The sequence below is a fragment of the Mixophyes fleayi genome, chromosome 6 (genome assembly GCF_038048845.1).
Source record: "Mixophyes fleayi isolate aMixFle1 chromosome 6, aMixFle1.hap1, whole genome shotgun sequence".
Lineage (NCBI taxonomy): Eukaryota > Metazoa > Chordata > Amphibia > Anura > Limnodynastidae > Mixophyes > Mixophyes fleayi.
This window is the reverse complement of record NC_134407.1, coordinates 58,620,780-58,647,205: the sequence shown is the minus strand read 5'-3', so window position 1 is coordinate 58,647,205 and position 26,426 is coordinate 58,620,780. Positions and strand designations below refer to the sequence as shown.

Below are 26,426 nucleotides of genomic sequence, written 5' to 3'. Positions count from 1 at the left end.
TGCCAGAATGCCTTTCTACATCTGGGCAAGATACAGCAGATGAAACTCCAAGTAAAGGTGTTGCTGTCTCAAGTGCGTATCCATCCTTCAGATTATGAAGCTAATGAGATGTGTGATGTCCTGTTTCAAGGCAGTACAGTTTGCTTGGTTTCATTCACGACCCTTCCAACGCAAAATCCTCGTCAAATGGAAAAGATCAGAGCCTTGCCTGGAAATACAATTTTTTTTGGTCACTCACCAGCGACCTGGTGTGGTGGTTACAGGCAGGGATTCTCAACCTGGGATGTCCCTTCTCCAATTGGGAATGTACAAATGTGACCACAGACCATCAGATTCAAAAGGGGTGCAGTGATTCTTTTGGCACAAGACTGGCCGAGAAGATCTTGGAACGCAGATCTTCTCGACCATAAGTATTTCTCCTCATTGGAGATTTCCCCTCAGGAAAGATATTCTCAGGCAGGGTCTGTTTTTTCATCAGGTCCTAGCATGGCTACCTTTGACGGCTTGGCGATTGAATCCTTCATTCTCTGACAGAGGAGTCTGTTGGAAAGGGTCATCCAGGCGATCATCAAAGCTCGGAAATTCACATCTTCTAGGAATTGCCATCGTATATAGAAAGCAGATATTTGTTGGTGTGAGACGAAACGAGTAACGACTGCTTCATTCTGGTTGGCTAGGGTGCTAGAATGTCTGCAGGAAGGTTTCAACAATGGTTCAGGTTTCAGCTTTGTCTTTTTATTTCCAAAGGAGGCTGGCCCCGATGACCTAAACTTGGTGATAACGGCTTTTACAGAAGTTGTCGTTCGAATCACTGGAGTCTGTATCTTGAAACTTCTTACATGAAAGGTTTTGTTCTTATTGGCTATTTTCTCAGCCAGGCATGTGTCTGTGTTGGCATCTGTTTTGCCGTTCTCCTTTTCAAATTTTCAATAACGAAAGGGCTGTTTTGCGTACCAGGCCATCTTTTCAGCCAAAAGTGGTCTCCAGATTTCATATTAATCAAGACATTGTTATTCCTGCATTGTCTCAGGGTTCTCCATCCAGTAGTCAGTTCGGTTATACCTCTGGATGTGGTTAAAGCCTTTCAGATCTCTGTGGATCGTGCAGCTTCATTTAGAAAGATTGGTGGTCTCTTTGTGTTGTATGATGCTCGTAATTGTGGCTGGCCAGCCACTAAACAAACAATAGGTAGATGGATTACGGCAGCTATTCTTCAGACTTATCTGTCAGAGATTTCTCCGGTTCTTGATGGCCTGATGGCTGATTCTGCCAGGTCAGTTAGCGCCTCTTGGGGTGGCGTGGCATGGGGCCGTGGTTGAGCAGTTGTGTAGAGCGGCTGCATGGTTTTCCGTTCATACGTTTACCAGAATTTACCACTTCCACATCTTTGTATCCAAAGACGTAGGTTTTGCACGTAAAGTCTGAGCGTACCCACCCCTAGGTGCAGCTTTGGAACGTCCCCAAGATGAGCAGTGCCCACAACTGTATGTGTAAGAGAAAACAACATTTTTGTTCTTCTCGTAAAATCTTTCTCTTAACACAGTTGGGGGACGCTGCTCTCCCACCCTTTTTGTTTTTCTGAAAGTTCTTTTGAGTGTTCTGTTTGTTGTGTTTCTCCCCGTCTTGCGGCTTTGTTGGTTAAATAAACTGAAAGCTTCCTGCTGGTGCGGGCATAGAGGGGAGGGCAGCAGGCTAGACAAGGTTTCTATACCAAAGGTGAGCAGTGTCCCCCAATTGTGTTGAGAGAGAGGTTTTACAGGAAGTACAAAAATCTTGTTATAGCATATTAAAAGTAAAGAATACCATATCTACTCTCAAGCTGCTCACTCACATGCCAATCTTGATTCTCATTGTGAGTGCTGGGACCAATGCCCAGTCTGTCCACAAATGTGGAGGTCAAATTTGAAGGTTGGCTGCTATGGCGTAGCTGCTAGATAATTTCTGCCATTTATCCGCGATCATATTATGTCCGTATTTAAGGATCTGCTGGTATCCATACTGATGAAGCAGCATATGTGGCCAGTCTTATTAATGTTGCAAACACTTGTTTTGCAGTACTTATAAATATAATACATTGAATTGTTTAAGAACAATTAAGTTCAGTTATAACCACTGTGGCAATTGTATAACATAGGGTGGTGCAGTATGGAGGCAGCCATATGACTTATTCAGATGTTAATTCAGGTAATTCTCCTGTTCCTTGTTTAGTTATTGCTATGCTGATTTGTATGTTCTAAAATAATCCATTACAAGGGAGGTCATGTCATACATAGTATAGAAATATCTAGTATATTGTTCTAAAAATTAGATCAAATACTGTCTGCCTTGATCTGGACTTCTCTAGTTGAGAATACAGTTTGGGCATTTAAGAAGCGAAAATAGAGAAACAGTGGAATGAAGTGGATTGAGAACTACATAGTCACAGCTGAATCAATGCTGGAATAATAGCTGTCTACTTATCTGAAGACTTGTACTGCTCTTCTGACTTCTCATGTCATTTGTAACACTCTGTTTAGGTGTCACTGCACAAAATGTTTATCCGCTCTTCATTGCATCTTAACGTCAGGACCCTCACTGCAGGGATAAGTAGGTGATTTGGGTACATTAGCGGCTACTTACCTAGGATGTACTTGAGAGGTCCACTTTCAACAACATCCCAGGTAACATCCAAGTCTTTGCATGTAATAAGCTGCAGGACGTCAACAAATCTATGCCATATCCTGTATTATAGCTCTTGTTCAAATGTTGTTGTTGTTTAAACGTTTTCAAATCAACTCCCAGTGCAGCATTTTATCTGATCGCGAAGTTGAGGCTGTAATGCCACATTACAGCATGGTGTATAGGGGATAGGTGGTTTTGATGTGCAGACAAATGTTTGCTTTTTCTAGTTATTTGCCTTCTATGGCATCCTGTTGGCATAGAGAAAATATTGACACTATATGCTCAGTGCATTCTGTACTAGTATGTGCCAGGTAATGGTTGTAGCTTGCATAATTATTTTGTTTGTCATCAATGTTGTTTTTATGGTCATTGTGTATAACACCATTATTCTGTTTTTTTCCAAATTTGTAAAATTGGTATATTATATATTCTGCGCCTGGTAATATTCTTGTCTGTTCTCAGAGTTGTTTGGGTAAAGTTTATACAGAGTGTAACCGCACTTTGCAATGTGGTAGGGGCAGGCTGCCTACAGTGCAACAATTCCTTCTCTGGATTACTATACATTACAGTTTCTTCTTTTTTGACCATCCATTAGCGTTGCCATAAATCTCGGCAGGCAGGGCTCTGTATTAATGTTTCTAGGCAGTCTTGCGCTTTGTTCCATCACTGCTAGGTGTGCTTTAAACAAAATGTTGCAGCTAATGAAGCTTCTGCATTGAACTGTCTTGTTGTGTATTTCTTACGTTTTGTCATTTGTGTGTCTCCACCTAGCTCGACCTCTGTGTGTTGTCCTTAGTGTTTTGTCTTTCTTTTGTTTTTTTGTTTGTGACAATCATACATTTACCTGTTTTTCGCAGATCTCTTCATGTCTTCTCTGCAAACTGGACACTAATAGTGGTGAACAATCCAAATACCTCAACCAGTTAGAGAGGGTACTACTTTTTAAGAGCTTAAAGGTCTCTCTTGCGTTCCTCTTTATCTGTACAGTGTGCAACTAAGACACCGGAAAGCTGTTCTTCTGTGGTAGCCTGTTTGCTTTTCTCCCATCCTCGGTCCCATCCTTAAGCTAACCTGTTAGCATGGCTTTTTTGGTGGATGCATGAGGCAAAGGGGCTCTGCTGTGTTTTGAATTGTGCACTTGAGATCTAGATGATCACTTTGTAAATCTTGCATTTGGAATGTAGATGCTCATTTGAAATTGATCAACCTGCCCTGTTTCCATATGTATTGTATCATTTTGTAGTAGCACTTAAATAAGAAGTAATGTGTGCATTGGTCAATTAGCTGTAATCATACTTTGACTTATTGACGTACTTTTATAGTAGTTTTATATATATTAGGTTTTTTTTAAAATAGTAAACATATAGGTAAAATTGTATATGTATATTCTTTCTTTGCCAATTATCATGGATGCTTTAAGTTGCTGGGCCAATTTAAATGAATGGTATAGTTTTTGTTAAGATATGTTTCACAAAGTAGCAGAATGATTTTAGTCCCATTTTTAGGGAAAAGCAGCATTTTTGTGGGATTCATATTTTTGAACCGTTCCCTCTGTAGGTGGGTTCACCTAGACTTGGCAGCTACAGAGTATTTGTGCTCTGATAGGCTGCAGTCATAAATTTAACATTTAAAACCACAGTGAAGACATTCTTTCTGGGGAGAATTCTTGTATTCTCTGCTGAGCAGTGTTACCTGGTTTATAGTAGCAACAAAACTCTGAAAAGTTAATTTTAAACCTGTGGGTTGACCTTTGAAATTGTACCACTATTCAGGAGTAATCTGTAATTGTTAAACCTTTTATTCATTGCTGGACTATATGGAGTAAAGAGTGTGTGAAGGTTACTTTGTATTTATCAGGTCTTTCCTATTCATCTGAATTAATGCATCCTAAAATGTTTTTAAACATCTTGGCAAATAACAATTCTTTAGACAACTTACCTTATCAAATTGCCCCAATGTGTTTTATGGAATTCCCTTGGTCCCTCATTTATTAAGGTTTGGTTATTTATGTGGTGTTTTGGGTTTGTTTTGTTTTTTTGTTTTGTTTTTTAATAAAGAGCTGGCTACAAATTCACCCTATGTTGCATTCACTTAACTAATATTTTGCCTTTTCCAGAGACATATTTTATTAATGTACCTTGTTCAGTATGTCTTTCCTACACTTTAATACTGTAAAGAAGTGAATCACTTCTTGGACTGTTTTACAGAAGGCGTTTTTGATCCACCTAAAAACATTTTGTTTAGAATTATGGACTTGCTTCCTAGGGATAGTTTCATTATTGTGTGTGTGTGTGTGTGTGTGTGTGACAAACCATTAAATGTGCTGCAGAACAAGGTTTCTCAACTTCAGTCCTTAACTACACCCAACAAGTTATGAATTGAGAGTTTCCGAATTAAGACTGGTGAATAAATCTGTTTGACTGGTTCGTTAAATATACCAGCTGTTTCCATTTGGAGAAAACCTGCCATTTATAATGTGGTCAACAAAAGAGCGCAAGTGAGGGATGTTCTAGACGCATCAATTCAACCTCTCGCTAAAGTTATTGAATAAAAAATGATCTAAAACTGCACAGCCCTGCACACACATTACCTGGATGCATCACTAATGCGGCTAAATATCACTTTTTGCATGAGCATTAAGGTGCCTTCAAACTTTAGAAGTAAGCACAGGGATTGTAATTTATTGGATTGACGCTTGCTTGCGAGTTGTTAGAATAAATAGGTAAAGTTTTATTACTACACAGTTGAATACATTTGGAACCACGGACTGTCATCTTCCAGCGTGCATGTTGTTGTTTCCTAACCTCCACGTCTTGGTGTGTCAACCAGTCCCCTGTCTGCAATTCAAATGTTTAGTTATAGGCTCTTTACATGAATTACTAATTATGGCTCGTGCCATTTTTTCTTGAGGCTTACAATATCTTTTGGAAAAACAAACGAGTTCAGGTAAGGAGGCTTGTAAATGGCTGTGTCCCCCTCCTACGTTACAATCTCTGCACCTTGTGAATTTCTGTGCATTTATCAACACACACATTGCATTTTAATGTTATTTTTATTGTCTGTGTATTAAAATGCATAAGATGTAATAAATACTAATATACAATTTGTACTGTTTGGTAAAATGAGTTGAACTTGTTTCAGTTTTTATTAGTTTGGGTTTATTATTGTTTATGCTGTATGCTGCTGTCACACACACTGGAGCTAGTCATTTTAATGGCTGAACTAATATTCTGGACAATGCAGTCCGGTAGAAACCATTGGGATCACCGTGGCGGGGAGATGCATGAATATTGGTTCAGTCCAGAGAATAATACCCCTGCATGTAGATAGGAGACACATATACTTTAAAGCTCTCCACAATGCCACAGTAAGCAGTAATAATGTCAGGACAAAACACAAAGGCGAATTCAATTCTGAGCCACAGAGTGCCTGCGGAATGGTCCCTGAAGGCACTCCGCAAGAGGTTTGCAGGAAAATGAATGGAGATTCATTACTTTTATATGCACAGCCAGACATCGTGGTGATATCTGGTGGCACATTGCTAAGATTTGAATTGCGCCACTTCCCCTCTTCTTTAAGGTACGAAATCTCTGCTCATTTTTCTGCACACTTCTATGAGACATGAGGGAAATGAGCGGAGATTTCCGTCAGAACACCGAGGTGATGTGTCTCCAAGGCCTGTAATGGAGATACATTGTGCTGAATCAAATCTCCCCGTTGGTATATTTACGTTTTTCTGCCACTGTACAGTGTTCGGTTTTGTAATCGTCATAACATTAATATTGTTACCACTGAAAATTCTCAGTAATTCGCATATCTAAAAGTAAATATACATTGTTGTAGGACCATTGTGAATGCTTAAAGCAAGGCTGTTCACACTGAAGAGGCCGTATGTATTCACTCAGACTGAGAACTGTTCCAATGACTTGCAATGGTTGGGGTGATTTCATTGCTGTTTATGAAATGTGTGGCTTCCGTATGAAATATCCTTTGAGAAATAATTTTGGGACTTCTGTTAGATGTGGGCTTGTTTTTAAAGGTATTTTATCACCAAAATATTTTTTAAATATGTTGTATATAATTAAATATAAAATAGTTGATGGAAGATAAACGTAGCTATTTATTACATTTTTCTTCCTTTACCCAAGATATTTAATGGTGTTACACATTTCCGATGGCAGAGATACTGACTGAAATAACAGCAACATTAAAATGTCCACAGGCTAAAGGTCTGCATGTAAATTTCGCCGACATGGATAAAACGCAGACACTGATTGCCGACCGTGAAAATGCCGGCATTAAAACGCAATAGCAGTGGGTCCGGTGGTTAGCTATATAGCCACTGTACCCACCGGCAGTAAACAGTGATAAAAATAGAGGGGGGAGAAGTGTAGCGACCCCCACACCCCCCCCCCCCCCCTCTCCCCCAGGAGTTCTAACCCTAGTGCCGCAAGCCTAGTGCTAGTTGGAGGAACTTTGGGGGACAAACAGCGTGGGATCCCCTGATTCTCAGCTATAGACTTAGCCAGCTGGGGCTGGTGGCACCATAGCGGGCAAATCCGCAGCAGGCAGTCCCCCTGCCATGATGTCAACCAGCCACATGTATGCTGGGACCTGTAGTTCACCAATGTAAAACAGTTTCATATTTATTTATTTATTTTGAACACTTTGTTTACCCCACACCCACCACCTATGGGTGTTCGAAGAGCACTAGTTCTGTCAACATGGGGCTAGGTACTCCTAGGGAAGGGGCCCATATTTTGTTTGCGGACCCCAACTCCCTAGGGAACCCAGTCCAGTGCTGACCAGCCCCCTCCTCCCCCCATGGCAATGTTCAGCAGCATAGACGTTGCCATTTTAATGCCGGCATTGTGACTGGCAGCATTTTCACTGTTGGCAGTCAGAATGTCTATCTGTATTTTATCCGTGTCGGTAAAATTTACTTGCAGGCATTTAGCCTGACGCCGATTTTGTGTCTGTCATAATTCCGTCAGTATTTCTACCGTCTGAGATATCACTACCACAGATTTTAATGGTGTATGGCACTTTTTTCCCCTCTATTACAGTTTCTATCTTTAGGACAGGTGGCTAGACCTCTCCACATGCAACAGTGGAGACTGTGAGCTGCATTCTACGAAATAAGAGGGTTTACAGTGTGTTCTTGTTAATATGTAGCACAGCATTGGTAGTACCCTTATTTTAATTGGTGGCATCAACCCATTTTTCAAGTGTCGTTCAAATCCTTAACTAATCCCTTTACATCTGTATGTATAGTTTTTCTTTTTTTTTTGTTTCTTATAATGAATGCTCTTTAATAATAGACTAGTATTTTGTCCCAACTGACGGCCATGCTGGTGATATTTTTTTTTGTCAAACCATCATGTAGCGTAATTTTATTTCAATGTTGTGTGTAAAATGCTACAGTTGAGTTGTGAATTATAAAATGCTGCCATTGTTTTGAAAAAATAAAATTATTTTTCAAAATTGTCATGAGGATTGATGCAATGAACTATTATGGGCTCATTCCCACCATTGCGTTCAAAAATGTACACGCCACATTTAAAGTGTTAAAACGGAGCACAACCATTTTCTCATGTTATCACTCGCTGCTAGCTTGTATTGGTAGAAGCACACTGCATAAGAGCACATGGAAAAACATTTAAGCACGCGCACTAAAGTGCATGGTTTTTTTTACTTTCCTGATTGTAAAATTTTTTGATTAACCCCAACACTCACATGGTACACAAACTTTTACTTTTTTGCACGGTCTATATTTGCACGGTCTATAGAACAATACTGTTAGAGAGTACAGGAATATTAAGTGTTGTTAATGATTAATGCATAACTAAGATCTTATAGACTTTTTTTTGTTTGTTTTTACTCAGATTGTGTTTCCTGATTTGCAAAGACCCTCTGATTGGAGGGTTAGATTGTCACCTCCTCATAACATACTTCATGGTGACCGATTAAAAGGCTATGTGCACATGTACAGATATAGGGCCTGCTTCATCAAGGCACGCATTCTGAGCGCAACCACGTTTAAAATTATACACACACATTTTGACTTTGCGTACTCACAAATTCAAGGCACGGCTCTGAAGATACGTCTGCTTTTGAAACTGGTGGCAGGTCTGCTGTGCTCTACTACACAAGACACTGCAAGATACGTCCAATAGCTCATACTTGCCAAATTCCGGGAGTGTGACAGTCTCCCGCATCTGCCCACTTCCTAGTGAAGTGGGCAGAACGAGGCCCAAAATGCCGCGATTCTCTGGGAATCGTGACATTTGACTTGCCCCCGCTGTAAAATGATGCGTTTGTGTCATTACGCAACGGGGGCGATTTTCAGAGTCCCGCCCCCCGCATGCCCACCTCCCCCCGGCAGCTCCTGGACACCAACTAGAAGAAGTTGGCAAGTATGCAATACCTATGTGGATCATAAATGTGCAAAAGAACGTGCAGGAAAAAAATAAAAATAATTGTCAACTGGTAATACTATAAGTATTAATGATTTAAACCGTTTTTTTGTTGTTTTTTTTTTTATACCATTTTTTCCCTTTTTAAATACATTTATTAGAATGATCATGTCTGCTGAACATAAAATACATTTTACGGTATGCATACAAGACTTCAACACTACTAATCAGGACTTAGACTAGTCCTGTGGCTGGAGCAAGATATAGGGCTGATAAACAAGTAACTTTCAGATGATCGGAGCTGGATTCGGACGTGGCTGCGTGCACGTGAGTTTGCAGTGTAAATTCACTGCGCCAAAACGCCCCTTCCCTGCCTAGTTTACTCCTCAAAATCGTAGGCTGTAGTAAGTGTCCTTTGCATATGAAGACGCAGCGGACAGGACTGCATTCACGGATTTATCTCTGTTCTGGGCATGCACGGCGTGATTTTGTGGACAATGCACACACAATCGGCAGATACGTGCCTTGACGAATCGGGCCCCTATAGAGTTCATTATCCTCTATGTTTAAATGCAGGCACACTGCATAGGAGTGCTTCACCAAAGTGTTCTGTTCCGTTTTCTGCATCCCTGTGCCTTAATAGTTTTACTGGATTATTTAAAATTCTCTTTATTTTGAATTTTAGATTTGTGATACCCTTCAGCCCCAGGGACTCAATGGGCAATAGATTAATTATTAATTTTCACTCAATGCAGTACAATTTCAGAATTTCTCAACTTTACTGCCGTTTATATAAAATAATCATAGGCAAATACCACATCACCGCCATATAAAAACAGTGTAGAAGTCATGGACAAGTCGGTCAAATCTAGGGGCTTGCAGGATATTTTAAGGACCTAAGTAATAGGTATATCTATTGACATGAATATAACTTATGCCAGAATGAGCCAGCAGAATTTTTTATGTGCATTTGCTACCATCTTCCTGGCATTTGTTCAGCCTTACAAAGGAGGGGGGGGGTCCTTCTCTGACCTCATGGCTGTCTGGGAGCTCTCTCTAGTTAGTTCTAGTGTACTGCCAGCCTCAAGATGGTACTGACATATAATGTGGAGACTTAACCAATTTGGGTGGCTTACTTCTTGGGAACAACACTGGAATAGAGTGAAGCAGAGGCTTGAGTCCCACCACCATTGTAACTGCTGCTTTGTTTGTTTTATGCTTTCAGCCATGTTATATAAACAAAGTTGTTAATTTTGTTGATGTAATGTATCAATGCAGATCTGTCATATGTCAGAGATATGGAAAGTTGCAACAGGACATGTACTAGCCAATAATTGCTCAATAATTGCTTCAATTATCTACAATATTATTTGATTACACCCCCACCCAGAAATATAGGCTTTATCCATGTTAGAAAGTCTGTTTTACTTTCACTTACCATAATTGTATAAAATGTATATGTTCCTTATTGTCACTGTTTTTTTGCCACTATATTGCATTTGTTGCATTTGCAGGTGTGTATTAATGAAAACCTCAATATATTGTGATTAACCAAAGCTACCCACAACTAAAATTTCAATTAAGCATAGTAAAGAGACACCGCTTCTATCTTATGAATAAAGCTGCTGGAAGAGATTATTGTACAATGCTAGGGATAAATTGGAGTTGGGAGAGCAAGTACAGGCTTGGACTGCTGACAGTGTAGGCTCTTCCCTCCAGCTGCTGATTGCTCTTCACAACAGAATGCTAATTAAAGGAAAGTAAAAAGTATAAGGCATGATCCAGTTTTCCGTTTACTAGACTAATTGTCCAACTTACAGTAAAAATATGCCCTTGTAGTCTGTATTTAATTTTCTTTCTTATCCCGCCTGTTTCATATTTCATGTCTCGTCTCACATATTCACCAATATTTGGGCTTTTGCTTACACTACTTACAGTTGCTTACTGCTTACAGTACACAATGGCTGTTTGTGTTAGTTGCAATACTTACAAACCTACAACAGCACAGCTCAATGTTGTCAGTAGCCACGTAACCTATCAGTATGTTTTTTGGCCTGTGGGAGAAAACTGGAACGTCCAAAGGAAACCCGTGCAAACTCAACACAGATAGGGCCCTAGTCCGAATCAAACTTGTTACCCCAGTGCTGTAAACAATATATATTGGAATTACTGAAGCAAATCCCACATTAAAACACACTATCTACACATGAAACTGCAAAAGTATAGTTAACGTAAACCTATTTAGATATACTAAATAGCACGGTGGCTTAGTGGTTAGCACTTCTGCCTCCCAGCACTGGGGTCATGAGTTTGATTCCCAACCATGGCCTTATATGTGAGGAGTTTGTATGTTCTTTCCGTGTTTGCATGGGTTTCCTCCGGGTGCTCCAGTTTCCTCCCACACTCCAAAAACATACTGGTAGGTTAATTGGCTGCTATTAAATTGCCCTTAGTCTTTCTCAGTCTATGTATGTATATGTTAGGGGATTTAGATTGTAAGCTCCAATGGGGCAGGGACTGATGTGAATGAGTTCTCTGTACAGTGCTGCGGAATTAGTGGCGCTATATAAATAGATGATGATGATACTACTTGCATAACAATACAATTACTGAATGCACAAAAAAGAACTACTTTGTTAAAGGCTGTATTCAGGTGAAGCGTGCTCACATGTCCGAAACCTCAGCCTTTATAGAGACACATCTTGTTTAAAATCTATACAGTTGTTGTGCATGGTCACACCCCTCCTAGGCTGCATGCGCAAAATTGGCTTTTACTGAAGCTGCGTACACAGTATTTTGGGAGATCCAACCAGTCACATTGTGGATGCACTGGGTAGTACAAGAAGCGGCAGCTACAGGTCCTAATATTACACTCAGCAGTCCTGATTGCCCATCACCATATATGGAGACCCTGGTGCTTTAAAGTCTGCATGTTTAAATAACATGGTAAAAACGGTAATCGAGGACAAGTGTCTTTGAGGCTATGGAGTATAGCACAAATCTGTTTATGGAGATCCTGGTGCCTGAATATCTGCCCATTAAATAACGTGAGCTTACCGGTAATCAAGAATGCTATAATCTGTTTCCAATTCAACAGTAATAAATCAATATGTCTGTGAAAAGAAGGTCATTAACAGACAACTCCTAAATCACTTACCATTTTCCATTATAATCATATCTTCCTATTTCCATATAAGTTTGTATATGATCTTTTACAACATGCCAGTCTGACTGATTTCATTTCACATTGACCACTACATATGTGTCACAGTACTCTTGTGGAAACTGCACCTTTTTTATTTTCCTTTGACTGCACTGTTTTACTTATCAAAAGGAGTTTTTTAACTTTAGTTTAGGCCTTTTGAGATTATCTTGTTTGTTAATAATACCTTATTGATCCAACTTTTTTCCTCAGGTTGTATTTAGAGATTAAAAATAGCTGTGGAAATCCGTAGCATCATGGCATGCCTGATATAAGATGGGGTAATACGCTGGCATTTTAACATTTGTGTGATGTGTCCTCTCAACAGTTGAAAATGAGAGCTGGGGGTACAAGTGATTCCTCAAAGTGGAAGAAACAGAAGAGATCTCCAAGGCCGCCACGTCATGCTACCAAAACAATGATTGGTACAGACTGCTCACAGCATCCTTTAACCAACGGCTCTTCAGCAAGCACAGGTATGTCTTTGTTATTTGTGGAAGTGTCCTCACTTTAGTGTTCAGATAGTGTTATTAACCTCATCACTTGTTTGTACCTTTTTCATACTTTTACCTATGCTGTTTTCACCATTGTCCAATCCAGTCATTTGTACCACCAGTTATAGGCTAAACAGATGATATTGTAATCTGCTCTCGAGGGGAGGGAGAAGGGATGTTACACAATTTCTCTGGATTGCTTTATCACCAATCACTCCTACTGGTGTCACCTGCCACCAGACACTCATCGACTTGCTAATGCAAACTGTGCAATTGTTGAAGGATTTGACTGCCACCACCTTCACCGGAAGTGCAAAAGAAAACTCATTAAAACTCAAGAATGAAAAAAAGTGTATTAAAATAAAGAACACCATTGTCTGTCTTATGAAATTCTGCATCTGTTTGAATTGTCACATGACTACCTTCCCAGTTTAAAAAAAAATATATATAGAATTGCCGACATCAAGATGAACATATTCACCACATACCCTAAAGAGTTTTCCACCACATCCAGATCATATGTGTAAACACAGGATTAATATTTCATTACTTATTTCTGTTTTAAAAGGGTTTTTTCCACACTTATGAAACTTAGCTGACTCTGTGTGCCTTACAGCAGCTCTCTTTAGATTACAGGTGAGCTTTCTCTCTTGGCACCACATAGGCAGCATTCAGTGTACTTCATAAGGCTGAATTCATGTATGTAATGTAATAAAACAAGAGCTAGAAGCTTATAATAGTGATAACACTATCAGAACCGACGTTTGCTAGCCATGATGCATATGATTATACTCCACCAAATGACTTTACCACTCTGTGTCGTGTCTTGTAAATCCTATGTTTGTTCTTTGGTTGCATCGTTCATGGTAGATGGGTGTGTGTGTGTGTGTGTGTCTAGTAGAGTGTGTTCCTCTGCTTTGTAGTGTCTGTGGGAGATGGTGAGCCTCTGTGATTTTGATAGGGGTGTACCCCAGGTTATAGTGAGGAAGAGGTTTTGTGTAAGGGCATTCTCAGCATGCTGTGCTTTCACAAGTGTGCAATGATTTTGACCTAGAAAATATTTGTGTGTATGTATAACTTTTTTTTGATAGGTTGTCGTTTTGTATATAGATCCACCCTTATGCACAAGGGTAAATTTTTATTTTGAGTTGTGTTAATGCTTTTACAGCTCACTGTGTAAGAAAGAAGAGTATCTCAGATGGGGATAACATCATTGTCAGAGATGAGTCACTTTATTTTATACATATGCATGGTTTCTTCTTGTAGGCGGGATCCCTTTTATTGATGCTTCTTCTCCGGATGCTACATCTCCTATCTCTGCTGGAAGCTCCGAGACCACATCGTCTGTTGTCAGCCCCACAACTGACAGTGGAATAGGGTTGTCTTCACAGACTACATCTAAAGAAGATCTCTCTGAAATAGATAATGCAATCCATGCTGCTGCTTTTCAATCCTCAGAAGATCTGTATCTCTCAGAGCAGCATAACCAAGATGACCACAAGGTAAGCGTTTCGTTTTTGGTGCACGGACTTCAGTTAGCACTGCACTCACATATTGTATGTAGTGGGCAGAAGCATATAGTATGATGTGAGTCATATTCTCCATTCCTTTATGCTACCTTGTTTGTCTATCATAAATTTGCTCCGTCTACACTACCAAGTAAGAGTGACTGCTGTGCAAGGTTATTATGAAAGGATAATGGAATGAACAAACAGCAATTACAAATCCATAAAACTGAAAGAAAAACATGATTTGTTATCTTTGTGAAATTGATGACAGGACCCTGCTCTGGGCATGTCACATGACTGTCTGTTTTCAAAAAGAACTTCAACGGTTGAAGAAAAAAAAATCTCCACATATTGTAAGACTAGTAAGTGTGCTTGGCTGACCAGACGAATATTGGACTCCTATTACAATGGGATTTTTTTCTTAAATTATGGTATACCTTTTTATGAGTCATTCAAAAATCAAATTGTTCTGCCCTATTTTATGCAGCCCTATAGACCTCCCTTGTTGCATATTAGCATGATCCCACCCCCAATTTCCTTAATGAAGTTTAAATATGTAAATCTGTGACATGGTACCACCAAGTACCATGCTTCAGAATGCAGGAAGTGATTAACAAGTGTTTTAAATGCTTTATTTTAATGTTGTGTGTATATGGGAATAGAGCGGCTTGTGTTACCCTTAAAATACAACATGTGGTTTAGATGTTTTCACGGTCAACGCTTTATGATCACTATGGAGATATCAATACATGAAAACACCAATGGGATCTTTTATGTGAAAACCTGTTATCCAGTAAGTTCTGAAAGCTCAAAAGAGATGGCTAATAATTGCTGCTCCTCATGATATATATACAGACATGCTCACTGAGTGTTTCCTCCTACAGACGTTCTTAAGAATACTACTAAACAATTTAATTAGAAGGGGAATTTTAGAGGCACTGTGGGGAAACACAGTGGTCATTTAAATTAAATGATGCTCCAAATTTATTGAATAAAACTCCTTCTCTGTCCCATGCGTTTTGGACAATTAAACAAATACCTCTACACTTTTCCTTTTTAATATCTGATGATCCAGATGTCTGAAACGTAGTTAGATGGCCACAGCAACAAATAGTTATTATATTATCTTATAAAGCAGCACAAGATAGCATTTCATTGGATTTATATGCAATTTTTTTAGCAAGCAGTGTTTCAGAGTTTAACATTATTTCTTACAATTTTATGATTTTTGTTTAGCAGTGTCTGTGTTAAAACCACCTACTCTTGCTGATACAATAATCCACTTTCTGCATTCTATGTAAAGAATGAAGAATTATTTGGAAGAAAGACACAATCTGCTTCTGTAGAATCCATCCCTGAAGTACTAGAAGACAACTCGTCAATTGCTGAACATTCTGACTCTGCCTCAGTTCATGATATGGACTATGTCAATCCTCGGGGAGTTAGGTTTACTCAGTCTTCGCAGAAAGAAGGTGAGAGATTTTGTAAACAGGTCTAATGTTACCACAATTGAGCTGGTAGGTCTGCACGCTCTGTTGCATGCCTGGACAACCTGTAGCTTTCCAGGTGTTGTGAAACTACAAGCCCCAGCATGTTTTGACAGCTAGCACGGTTTGCTGGGACTTGTAGCTTTACAACGCCTGGAGAGCCACAGGTTGTCTTGTCCTACTCTACTGTATGGTTTCCATGAAAATGAGCTTAAAGTGGTTGGTTCACACTCTAACTAAAAGTTGCTTTTAAGGCGAACACTTGAAATTTTTGAAGGTATATTCTGGGCCTAAGAGTGTGGGTGTGATTTCATGTTGGCCTTGTCTAACTAATCAAAGGCTGCACATCATCCTTCTTCACATTGGTGGGAGAACAGTTACACCAGTCATGTTGTGCAATCCTACAAGAAAAGGGTTAGTTGGTAAGCGGGGGGAAAAATACACTTTTCTTAACAAAATAAAACATTTTGTCAAACATTGCAGTTTATTTTATAACATCAGGCTGTTTACTGATATATTGCATTTTCTAAAAAAAAAAATCATGCAATTTACGTTTTTAGGTGCGGTCTTAGTCCCTTATGGACTTCCTTGTATTCGTGAACTATTCCGCTTCCTCATTTCACTTACCAACCCCCACGACCGTCATAATTCTGAAGTGATGATACACATGGGCTTACAACTGATTACAGTAGCATTGGAATCTGCACCCATCGCAAATTACGTTTCTCTTCTGGGACTTGTGAAGGACGAGCTCTGCCGGCACTTGTTTCAGGTAGGAGAGTCACTGTTTTATTATGTGGAATGACCTTTGACAAATTTCTGTTGACAGTATGGTACATCCGTATCTCTTAAAACAGTGGAGCTCAACCTTTTTAAGGCTGAAGCCCCATGTTCCAGGGTACCATTTTTCCGGGACCCCAAGTGTCCTTTTAACCATTACTTCGGAATTCCCAAAATAGTTCCCGGTATAATGCATATCTGACCACAAATACAGATCCTTGGGTTCCAGACGCACCCATCTTCTTTACCTTTTATAAACAAGTTGTATTTCCATTTTAGATACCAGGCATACATGGCTTTGAGTGGCTAAAATATCATAAAACAAACATGGTGGTATAATTGCCTGGCTTTACTGATCAATAACATTTAATATAACCATTACTGAGACACAAACTTTTTTTTTTTTTTTAATTATTATTAATATTATCATTATCTTATTATTTTTCTTAGCAATTTTATCTATTTAGGGCTATTTTTTTTGCATTTTTATTTTCTATAATCTGATGGGAAACTTGTTAAATGTTAAGACATTCATGTGCTTTTTGTATATTTTATCTTTTTCTCATCTGTTTTTCCCTGCATTTAAAAATGCTGTACAATTGCTTATAAATCATTGAGGTATATAAACAAGCCCTAAAACTTACATAGTTGCCTATGTTGTTTTTAAGTAAGTTTTGGTATACTGTGCATTTAAGGCATAAGATAATGGACTTAATTTTACCTCTTCTGTAATGTTATCCACTCAAATTGTTTTAATTACATTCTTTGATATGTATACCCACCACTATTTTGTTTTTGAAATATAGGCGCTCAAGGAACAAAAATTATTTCCCACCTCTGACTGCATAGTTTAAATGTTATCTATATCTTTACCTGTTTATAGTTCTGTTAAAACAGAGAATGCTTATGCTGTAGGTCTACAGTGTGGGGGGGAATTCAATTAGCCACGAGGTGCAGCCGGATATCGCCTTGATGCACTATCGCTGTGCGCATTGCAGGCCAATATGGTACAGAATCTCTGCTCATTCTCTCCTTGCATCTCTATAGGACATAATGAAAGAGTGGAGATTTGAGAGAACTTTTTTCCGGAGAGACACTGCGGATAATTGATTTCCCTTCCTTTTTTTGTTGCATTTAACATTTAGAAACAAGTAGGTTAGTTCTTCTGTTTAGAGTTGCTACAGTATTTATTGCTTATTTTTCAGCATTTCCTCAAATTAACAATTGTTACTTTGAAATCTACAGCTGTTAAGTGCAGAACGATTAAATTTGTATACGACTTCTCTGCGGGCATGCTTCCTTCTGTTTGAAAGTATGAGGGAGCACCTAAAATTTCAACTGGAGGTAAATGCATATATATTTTACACTATGCCATTGTATAAGTGCTTCAGCATTATTACACTTGGGTTGTTATAGATTGTATTACATTTTTGTTTTGTAGAGTAATAAAAGTTTCAGATTAGGAGGCTTCCTTAGTATTGTATTTATTTCCATTGTTATGTACTTTGGGTAGAAGGAAAAAAATGAAGAGATAATCCAGACAGTTTGCAGATTTATCTTTCTATTTACCCTTTAACAACGCTGAAATATAACTGATTTTACCATTGTTTTCCCTTCTACAGATGTACATAAAGAAGCTGATGGATATTATTACCATAGAAAATCCCAAAATGCCATACGAGATGAAAGAAATGGCCCTGGAAGCCATTGTACAGCTGTGGAGGATTCCTAGTTTTGTAACTGAGCTCTACATTAATTATGATTGTGACTATTATTGCTCCAACCTCTTTGAGGATCTCACCAAACTTCTTTCCAAGGTCCATTGACATATAGGCTGTTTATAATTAACATTATTATTGTTAATTTTAGTATGTGTGTATAATGTTTGCTGATGTGTGTGTGTGTTGTTTTCCCCCAGAATGCCTTTCCAGTGTCTGGTCAACTGTACACAACTCACCTGCTCTCCCTAGAAGCCCTACTGACAGTCATTGACAGCACAGAAGCACATTGTCAGGCTAAGATTTTAAGTAACACATTACAGCAGGACAAGAAGGAGACAGGCAAAGCTTCTGCAGATAGCATAGAAACAGCAAAAGAATCTGGGAATGGTAAGTCCTGCAATTGTTTTGTTTAATTTAGCCGCTCCTGCAGTTGTTTTTATGCGCCTGCTTGAGAGAACATTTTTAAACCTCAATTGTAGGCTTAAACAAAGCTGATATTTTAAAATGGTTATTAGTCACCTGTTTTATTTGAGCAACACTTTCTTACAGGCAATGAGCACCCTGTAGAAGCCACTTCTACAAACAACCATACAGAACCCCATGGAGCCCGCCCTCCAACCAGTGGCCATCTAATGGCAGATAAAATGAGTCTTGGTGTACAGGAGGCTGAGGATGACAATGATAGAGGTTAGTTGTTTTGATATATAGAATATGTATTATTTTTTTGTGTGTGTGCATACTCCATACAATTAGGAAATCAAATACTTGGGCTAGGAAGCATGGAAACAAAAATGGTGCTCTATTTTCTGTCATTGATAGGTTGACCTGTTTACCTGAGCTGTAAAGCCGTCTTTATATCCTGTTAAACACACTTCAGTATGTTCTATTGTGACATTTTGTTTATTCTTTGGCTCTTTTTTACTTTTAAGCGATTTTTACAAAAAGGAAAGTTTAAACCTACAATTTAACTGACCTTCTATTCAACTGCCTTTAATTAATTTCTTCAGTCTACTGTAAAGGCTTAATAGATGAGGAAAATTAGAGATTCAAAATAACCTTGATTCTACTGAGGTGACCTTGTTTTATGAATGTTCGTTAAACCACAAAGAACCTATTGGTGCTTTCACTCATCTAGATAAATGCACGTCTATGCAATTGGAAATATTTTTTTTCAGCTGAGGTTATGGGAACATCAACCCATATTTCTGAGTAGTTAATAGATACTTCTCCGGCGCTCCTAGGTGCTGCTACCTGGTTCACTAACAATAAATCACCAGTCTTTGCATCTAAAATTCACAATCTAGCAATCTCCAGTGCATCTCCATGGAATGCACACGGACACCCAATTATTTTTTTTAGTTATTTTTTTTTCAACATACATTGTGCTGGATTGCATGCATAACATAAATTATTTTATTTAGTTTTTTATTTAGTTTCCCCCCCCCCCCCATGGTAACAACCATTCATGAGTGGTTTACATAAAGAGGAAAAACTTATTTCTGAATGTTTGGAAATATCTTTGATATTTTAGGCTTATTGTTCCCAGGCATTGTCATGATATTCTGCTATCAATATCTCGTGTAGATCATATACTTCTTCCTTTAATAAATGTGTCAGTGCTATGTATAGCTTCCTTTCCTATCTGCTAGCACCCTCCAGTCTGTATACCTGCAGGTTTTGTGTGTGTTAAAATCATGGGGAATTCAATTGGCTGCGTTACTTGAAAAAGTAACACGGCCTGCACACTATTACCGTTATTACGGTAGTTTTAACGCTGGCTTTTAGCTCGCAGCTCCATGAGCTGCGAGCAGAAAGCCGGGTTAAACTTACCGTAATAACGGTAATAGCTTTAATGCTGCGCTACTTCGTGTGCAGCTTTCATCTGTTTTCTTTGTGGCTCTGAGAACTATTATAAAGTACACATTTTTTGTTTATTTTCAGCTGACCAGAAGACCCAAAAGAAACCCCTGCGCTTCTCAGCATTCCTTCCAACGGTACAAGAACTGAATGATATAAAGAACAAGAAAAAGGTATTAAGCTACAAATTGATCCAAAACATACGTATGTATGCTATTACGCACACTAGATTTCTCATTACTTTATATGGGTGTTCCCCAGCTCCTCATGACTGGAACTGAGCAGTTTAATCAAAAATCAAAGAAAGGGATACAGTTCCTTCAAGAAATGAATCTCTTGGCAACACCAATGGATAACAACGAGGTGGCTCAATGGCTCAGAGAGAACCCAAGGCTGGACAAAAAGATGATTGGGGAGTTTGTGAGCGATCGAAAAAACGTGGATTTACTTGAAAGCTTTGTAGGGTGAGTTCTAAGATTTGGATTGCTTCAGCTCCATTGTGATTATTTAAATGGAGAAACACATCCTGATCATAAGAAGGATTTGGGGGTTTGTTCCTTCCCCCATGAGAAAGATTTGTTTTATCAGTTTTAGATAAAACCAATTTTTGCTTATTGACCTTTTACAGCTAATAAGTAATTTGTTTCATCTTGCATTTAACAGGTTTTTACCGCATATACTCCTATGGCATCAGTATACATAAAATGAATATGTAGCCGACAGTATAACGGGACGGTTTCACATCCGTTGCAGAGATCGTTCACACAAGTCTTGTGCCCTTGTGTAAGCCATGTCTGCTTCGGTGCTTTCAATACCGATCTCGTATGCATCAGAGGGAAATGTTAATTATATTACTGAAAACATACACAAATATACAAAGTTTCAATTAAAAATGAATAAGAAGAACCATAGCTTATGTGTGTTTGTAAAACCTGTTGCTGTGTGTTCCATTTTGTGTGGTTCATTTTATTTTTCATTATTTCTCTTTCATCCAGTCTGGGGGACACTGCTTACCATGGGTTGTGGAGGGGAGCACGGGAGTTGGCACTTTTCATTATTTTTATTCCATCTAATACAGTTTTTACAGAGACGTCGTTTTTCTTATGAAATGACTGGGTATAAATTCATGGTAAAAAAAAAGTTAAAGCTGTGCTTGCATTCCAATACATATTCAGTATATTTTGAGATTATGCCGATTACCTGGATAACGAGATATTTTAAACAGTTGTTGCTGGTGTACAAAGAGTTATTGCTTGTTTGCAAAACTTTTTGGTTTTTATAGTACCCTGCTTGAAAATATGCCTTGTGTGAAATTAAAGACCCTTTTGGTCTAGGATACATTCGATTCGTTAAGGTTTTGGCAAAATTAAGATTTGAATCTGAATCCTGATGTCCCTGCAGTGTTCATAGCAGGGCATGAGTTACTGCACATAAAAAATAAATAGATAGGACTTTAACAGTTCAGTCTCCCCTGCTTTGCTTTAGTGAATCCCTATTTATAACACCTATCTGTTTACATCACAACACTTGCAAGATGTAGACAAGAGGTCCATGTTGGCGTCTCGCCTACTGCAATTTTACCAAACGTTCTAGTTCATTGTGTGTTTAGTGTATGCACTGATGATTCTCTTTTCTACCTGCTGTCGGCTGCTGTGCACATTATGTTAACAGTTTCAATTCTTGCATACCATTCAGGACATTTCTGTTCCAAGGCTTAAGGATTGATGAAGCTCTAAGGCTTTACCTTGAAGCCTTCCGTTTACCAGGGGAAGCACCATTGATTCACAGGTTACTGGATTATTTCACCAGTCACTGGAGAGTAAGCAATACTATTTATAGATGAACATGCATGTGCTTATGTCTGTACAGTATGTTATGGTGTAACAAGCTGGAAGGTTTAATGTTTTTGATATCAGTTATACATATAGACTAGTAAATAAAAAAGCCAAAATACCCCATTTGTGTTATAAAGCAAACATATGGCAAGTGAGGGTAAACCTGCATACCTCTTCAAGGAATGAGCACAGTGATAACCATCTTGTGCCAAGTTTAATATACAGAATCTTTCCTGGTATCAATTCTAACGTGCATAGCAGTATCTTGTGCCAAAATATGTAGAACAGACTAAAATACAGAGGCATATCTGATGCCAGATATACTTACCTGGGGATTCCATGCACAGCCACCCAGTCCCACTCACTGCAGGATTCAGCTCTGTTCCTGGCCTACACTAAACCCAACTCAGGCAATATGGAATTTTAACTTGGTTATAACTTTGTTTTAGGCTGCAGTGTGTCTTTAATCTTGGTAGTATGAATCCCTTTGCAGGAACGTATTTCTGAAATGCAGGAACGTGCTTATTTTTACTACACGTTTGATGTTTGCTTTATCTTCAGCAATCCAATGGGACGCCCTTTGCCAATAGTGATGCCTGCTTTGCTTTGGCCTATGCAGTCATCATGCTGAATACTGACCAGCACAATCATAATGTCCGTAAGCAGAGCGTGCCAATGACTCTGGAGGTGAGATCAGACACAACACCCTGCCTTACAGATTATGCATGTACAGCAGTCATACACTTATGCTTCAAGGACTGATGCTACTGTGGTAAATATGGGTATCCACATAATCTAGCATGTCGTTAACCCTCCAGGCCTGCCACGGTTTTCTAATAGATTGTTACCAACACAAGTGCTATCCTAGGTATGTGGTATGTGCCAATAGAATTTGTAGTTATTGGGAGTACTCCATTCTTGTTGGTTCTGTTTTTATGTAAATGACTGGAGGGTTAGAGATCTCTAATTATGAACTTGCTCTTTATGTAGACAATTAGTTTGCCATGTGTTGAGGAGTATATAATAGACTGTATACCAAAATATTGAAGTATTTTACTAAGGATTCCACCAAATTCTAATTAGATTAATGATGTTGATCACTTGGAACCTATGTGATAGTGTCACCTATAGTTATGTCATTTGGTTGACTAAATTCTATGGATTTGGCTGAGCCTGAATCTTGTGAGATGCCAATTTTATTCATCTGAACATATAACTGAATATCCCTAATAAATATTTATAATACTTTCAGCATAATAGAGATCAATACTGCACTGTTAGAGCACTGGACTTTTGTTTATCAGTTTTCCCCACAGTATCCTTTACATCAAGAAAGTTTGAGTAGGAACAGCGACATATACTGAACTTTCTGCAAAGTGTTACCCATTGACTGAAGCAATGCGGTTTGTTTACTTTTTCCCTTACCATTCAGGAATTCAGGAAAAATCTGAAAGGTGTCAATGGTGAGAGAGATTTTGATCAAGATATGCTAGAAGATATTTATCATGCCATCAAGTAAGTTCAGACATGCAGTCATCTCATTTATATCTCTCTTAAACAAAGCCCATGTCTGTGTCTGTTGTGAGGAAAGCAGAAAATTCTTCTGAGAGCATGTCTGAAACCCAACAACTCCTATATTCTGTATTTATTCAGGTGTATTCTGTCCTGGCCCTAAGCTGGCCTTTTATATGATAAAGGTCTAAAAACAAAGTTTATCAGAGTAGCCTCTCAGGGCATAATTAACAAAAATAAAAAAGGAAATCAAGATGAAAAGCTATGAAATTCATAACACAAAGCTCTGTAAAATAGGATTCAGCAGAAAAGCATCTTTCTGGGCAAGATTTGAATAGCCGGTTCTCTTTCATGTCCCTTTGTTGTCATTAGTGAAAGCATTGTACTGCATGAGGCAGACGAGTGTAGGTTCAGGATATTACCAGCATATTTTAATATTTGATATTCTGTTTATTTCCCTTTTCCGTTTGGACTCCGTAGTCCACATAAGCAGTTGATCAAGTTTCTGTTAGCGCTGTTCTGTCGTCACTATCCCTTGTCTAGCTGTTAAGAAGCCGGGCTCCCCTTAATGCTCACAGCTGTTTATAGGCAGTTAGGGCTTAAGAAATGTTCAGAAATCCAGTCTGCTCAGTAAATCCAACACCAGAGACTTCAAAGCTCAGGGGATTACTGTGCTCAGGAGACAGGATGTGATCTCTGGCACTCCTCTGCTTTCATTTCTCCTTTTTCATGCTAGAAGCTATAAGGAGGTCAGTCTTGGAATGTCTTGGGTGATGCGCACACTTCTGCACTTTAGCACGGCGAGCCGCAGCCCAAGCTCACTCAGCTTGGTGTGAAAATTACACTGGTGAGCAGCTACTGTCTTACATAACAAAATATATATAATTAGGAGGCACTCACGGTCACAGGACTTTTCAAATTTTAAAGACTTTATTCCATAAAATAAAAGATATATAATGTATATAAATCTATATTATTGCAGTACAGAGAACCATTATTTATCCATCTTTCTATCTGGGGGTTACTGCCCAGTATTTGTTAGCCAGTTGTTTCCCTGTGTGCAGTAGCTTTCCAACATGGTTTGTCCGGATGAAAATGTGCATCCTTCAGCTGGACCATATGGCCTCATTTAGGTAACTTTGACTTTAAGAAGTCCAATCCTAAATGCTTCAGGTAATTTTATTTGAAGTAGTCCACTGATAAATGTAGGAATTACTACTTTGTTTTTTTTCAAAGTGTTCGTGAATTTGTGCTTAAATTTCCAAAACCGTTCATAACATCAGTTTGTTTTAATATGAGCAGCATAGAAACAAAAAATAAAAATGTTATAATTAAACCTTAAATAAAGCAGATGAGAACATGACAGGACCTTAAGCCTGATTTTAAATGAGTGTGACTGTGACTGCTGTCATAAGCAGTGGGATTACAGAAAGCAATATAAGGCTTTGAGAGTTTCACAGCCTGTAGTGATATTCTAATGAATTGCAAGAGCTACCACAATGTAACCAGAGACAGCTGAATAGTATGGAAAGTGAGGCAATTACCTAAGGCCACCATGGATTGAAATAAAACAAAACTTTCAAACACTATCATTTTGTGTTTTAAGAAAAACAGCCGCAACTGCCCTGTATTTGTAAATGTTGCCAGGATAAGCTCCCTAGCACACTGTGCGCCTATGCCTGTTGATTGTTGCAAAGGGCGTCCCATTTGCAGTGCCAATGCCCAGAAAACGGGGCGCATGCGTCTGCGGAGCCATACGCATCTGCAGACCCGTACGCGTCTGCAGAGCCTATACGCATCTGACCCTTTCACCTCTCTCCTTGTGTTGAGAGAGGCGGGACGGGGAAGAGAAGCAGTGGGTAAGTATAGACAGACAGTACATTAATGGTGTGAACTAGCAAATGCAGCTGAGTGTGACTTTGACACAGCCATATAGACACCTGGCAGATTATGAGTAATTATGGTTACATTTACAGTTGTTCTTTAACAGTTCACTAATGACAATATTTCTTCAAGGCTTTGTACATTGGTTATTTTACAATTGGTTACATATCTTTTGTGGCTGCTGGAGGCCAGGTGCAAGTTCCATGCAGCACAGACATGAGCACCTATCTAAGGTCACTTTGAGGACCCCTATTAAACCATTTTAATTAAAGATAATGACAGGGGCAGTGTCAGGGAAGGTGTGGGTTATTTTTAAATGTCACTTAGTATATTTAGACATTGTCCTCCAAACTGAAGCCCATGTCTGGAAAAGTCCCAAGTATTTCAAATAATAGATCCCATATCTGCACTTATAAGCAAAACGTTCCTTATTGTTTTCAGGAATGATGAAATTGTAATGCCGGAGGAGCAGACTGGTCTTGTAAAGGAGAATTACATGTGGAGTGTGCTGCTACACCGTGGTGCCACCCCAGAGGGCATCTTTCTGCATGTGACACCAGGAAGCTATGATCATGATCTCTTCACAATGACTTGGGGACCAACCATTGCTGCTTTATCATATGTGTTTGACAAAAGCATGGAAGAGACCATCATTCAAAAAGCCATATCTGGTTTCAGGTAATTATTTATATTGCCTTAGTGAGTAACTAAAAGGCTATCCTTTTATACAAGGGTTTGTTTTTTGCTTTTTTAATTGCATGTATTTTGAGTTTGTCTAACCAATTATCAGTTTTGGCTTGTCCAGATGCATTCCAGGAGAAATAGGGCAGGATAAATGATCTAGCTGTAAAATGAATGACGTTTTTCTCACGTTCCTGCTAGTGTACACGTGCCACAGCATAGAGATTAATAGATCTCTAGCCTGCCCTATTTTACCTGCAATCTTCTCTAGTTGCATTTTACTGGGAACGTAGTGAGAGAAACCGCTCATCTGATTTCTCCTACAGCCTTTAAAGACAAATATCTCACAATTGAAAAACTAATATTTTTTTCTCTAATAAATCTCCTA

At 38.8% G+C, this 26,426-nt stretch overlaps 1 protein-coding gene across 8 annotated transcripts in view; it reads left to right on the top strand.

Annotated features, from left to right (window-relative positions):
* Positions 1-26,426, top strand: part of GBF1 (golgi brefeldin A resistant guanine nucleotide exchange factor 1) — a 140,690-nt gene that overhangs the window by 81,952 nt on the left and 32,312 nt on the right. For 4 of the 8 annotated variants that reach the window (XM_075216630.1, XM_075216631.1, XM_075216629.1 and 1 more), the window contains exons 9-23: positions 3,519-3,593; positions 12,608-12,755; positions 14,040-14,275; positions 15,585-15,753; positions 16,329-16,540; positions 17,794-17,892; positions 18,171-18,365; positions 18,467-18,656; positions 18,819-18,956; positions 20,211-20,299; positions 20,388-20,590; positions 21,822-21,945; positions 22,523-22,648; positions 23,394-23,476; positions 25,799-26,035. In XM_075216630.1, coding sequence (XP_075072731.1) covers positions 3,519-3,593; positions 12,608-12,755; positions 14,040-14,275; positions 15,585-15,753; positions 16,329-16,540; positions 17,794-17,892; positions 18,171-18,365; positions 18,467-18,656; positions 18,819-18,956; positions 20,211-20,299; positions 20,388-20,590; positions 21,822-21,945; positions 22,523-22,648; positions 23,394-23,476; positions 25,799-26,035 — 2,324 coding nt within the window. Of the gene's footprint in view, positions 1-3,518; positions 3,594-5,571; positions 5,608-12,607; positions 12,756-14,039; positions 14,276-15,584; positions 15,754-16,328; positions 16,541-17,793; positions 17,893-18,170; positions 18,366-18,466; positions 18,657-18,818; positions 18,957-20,210; positions 20,300-20,387; positions 20,591-21,821; positions 21,946-22,522; positions 22,649-23,393; positions 23,477-25,798; positions 26,036-26,426 lie in introns of all 8 variants that reach the window. The other 4 variants (XM_075216636.1, XM_075216637.1, XM_075216635.1 and 1 more) reach the window with 2 other exon arrangements.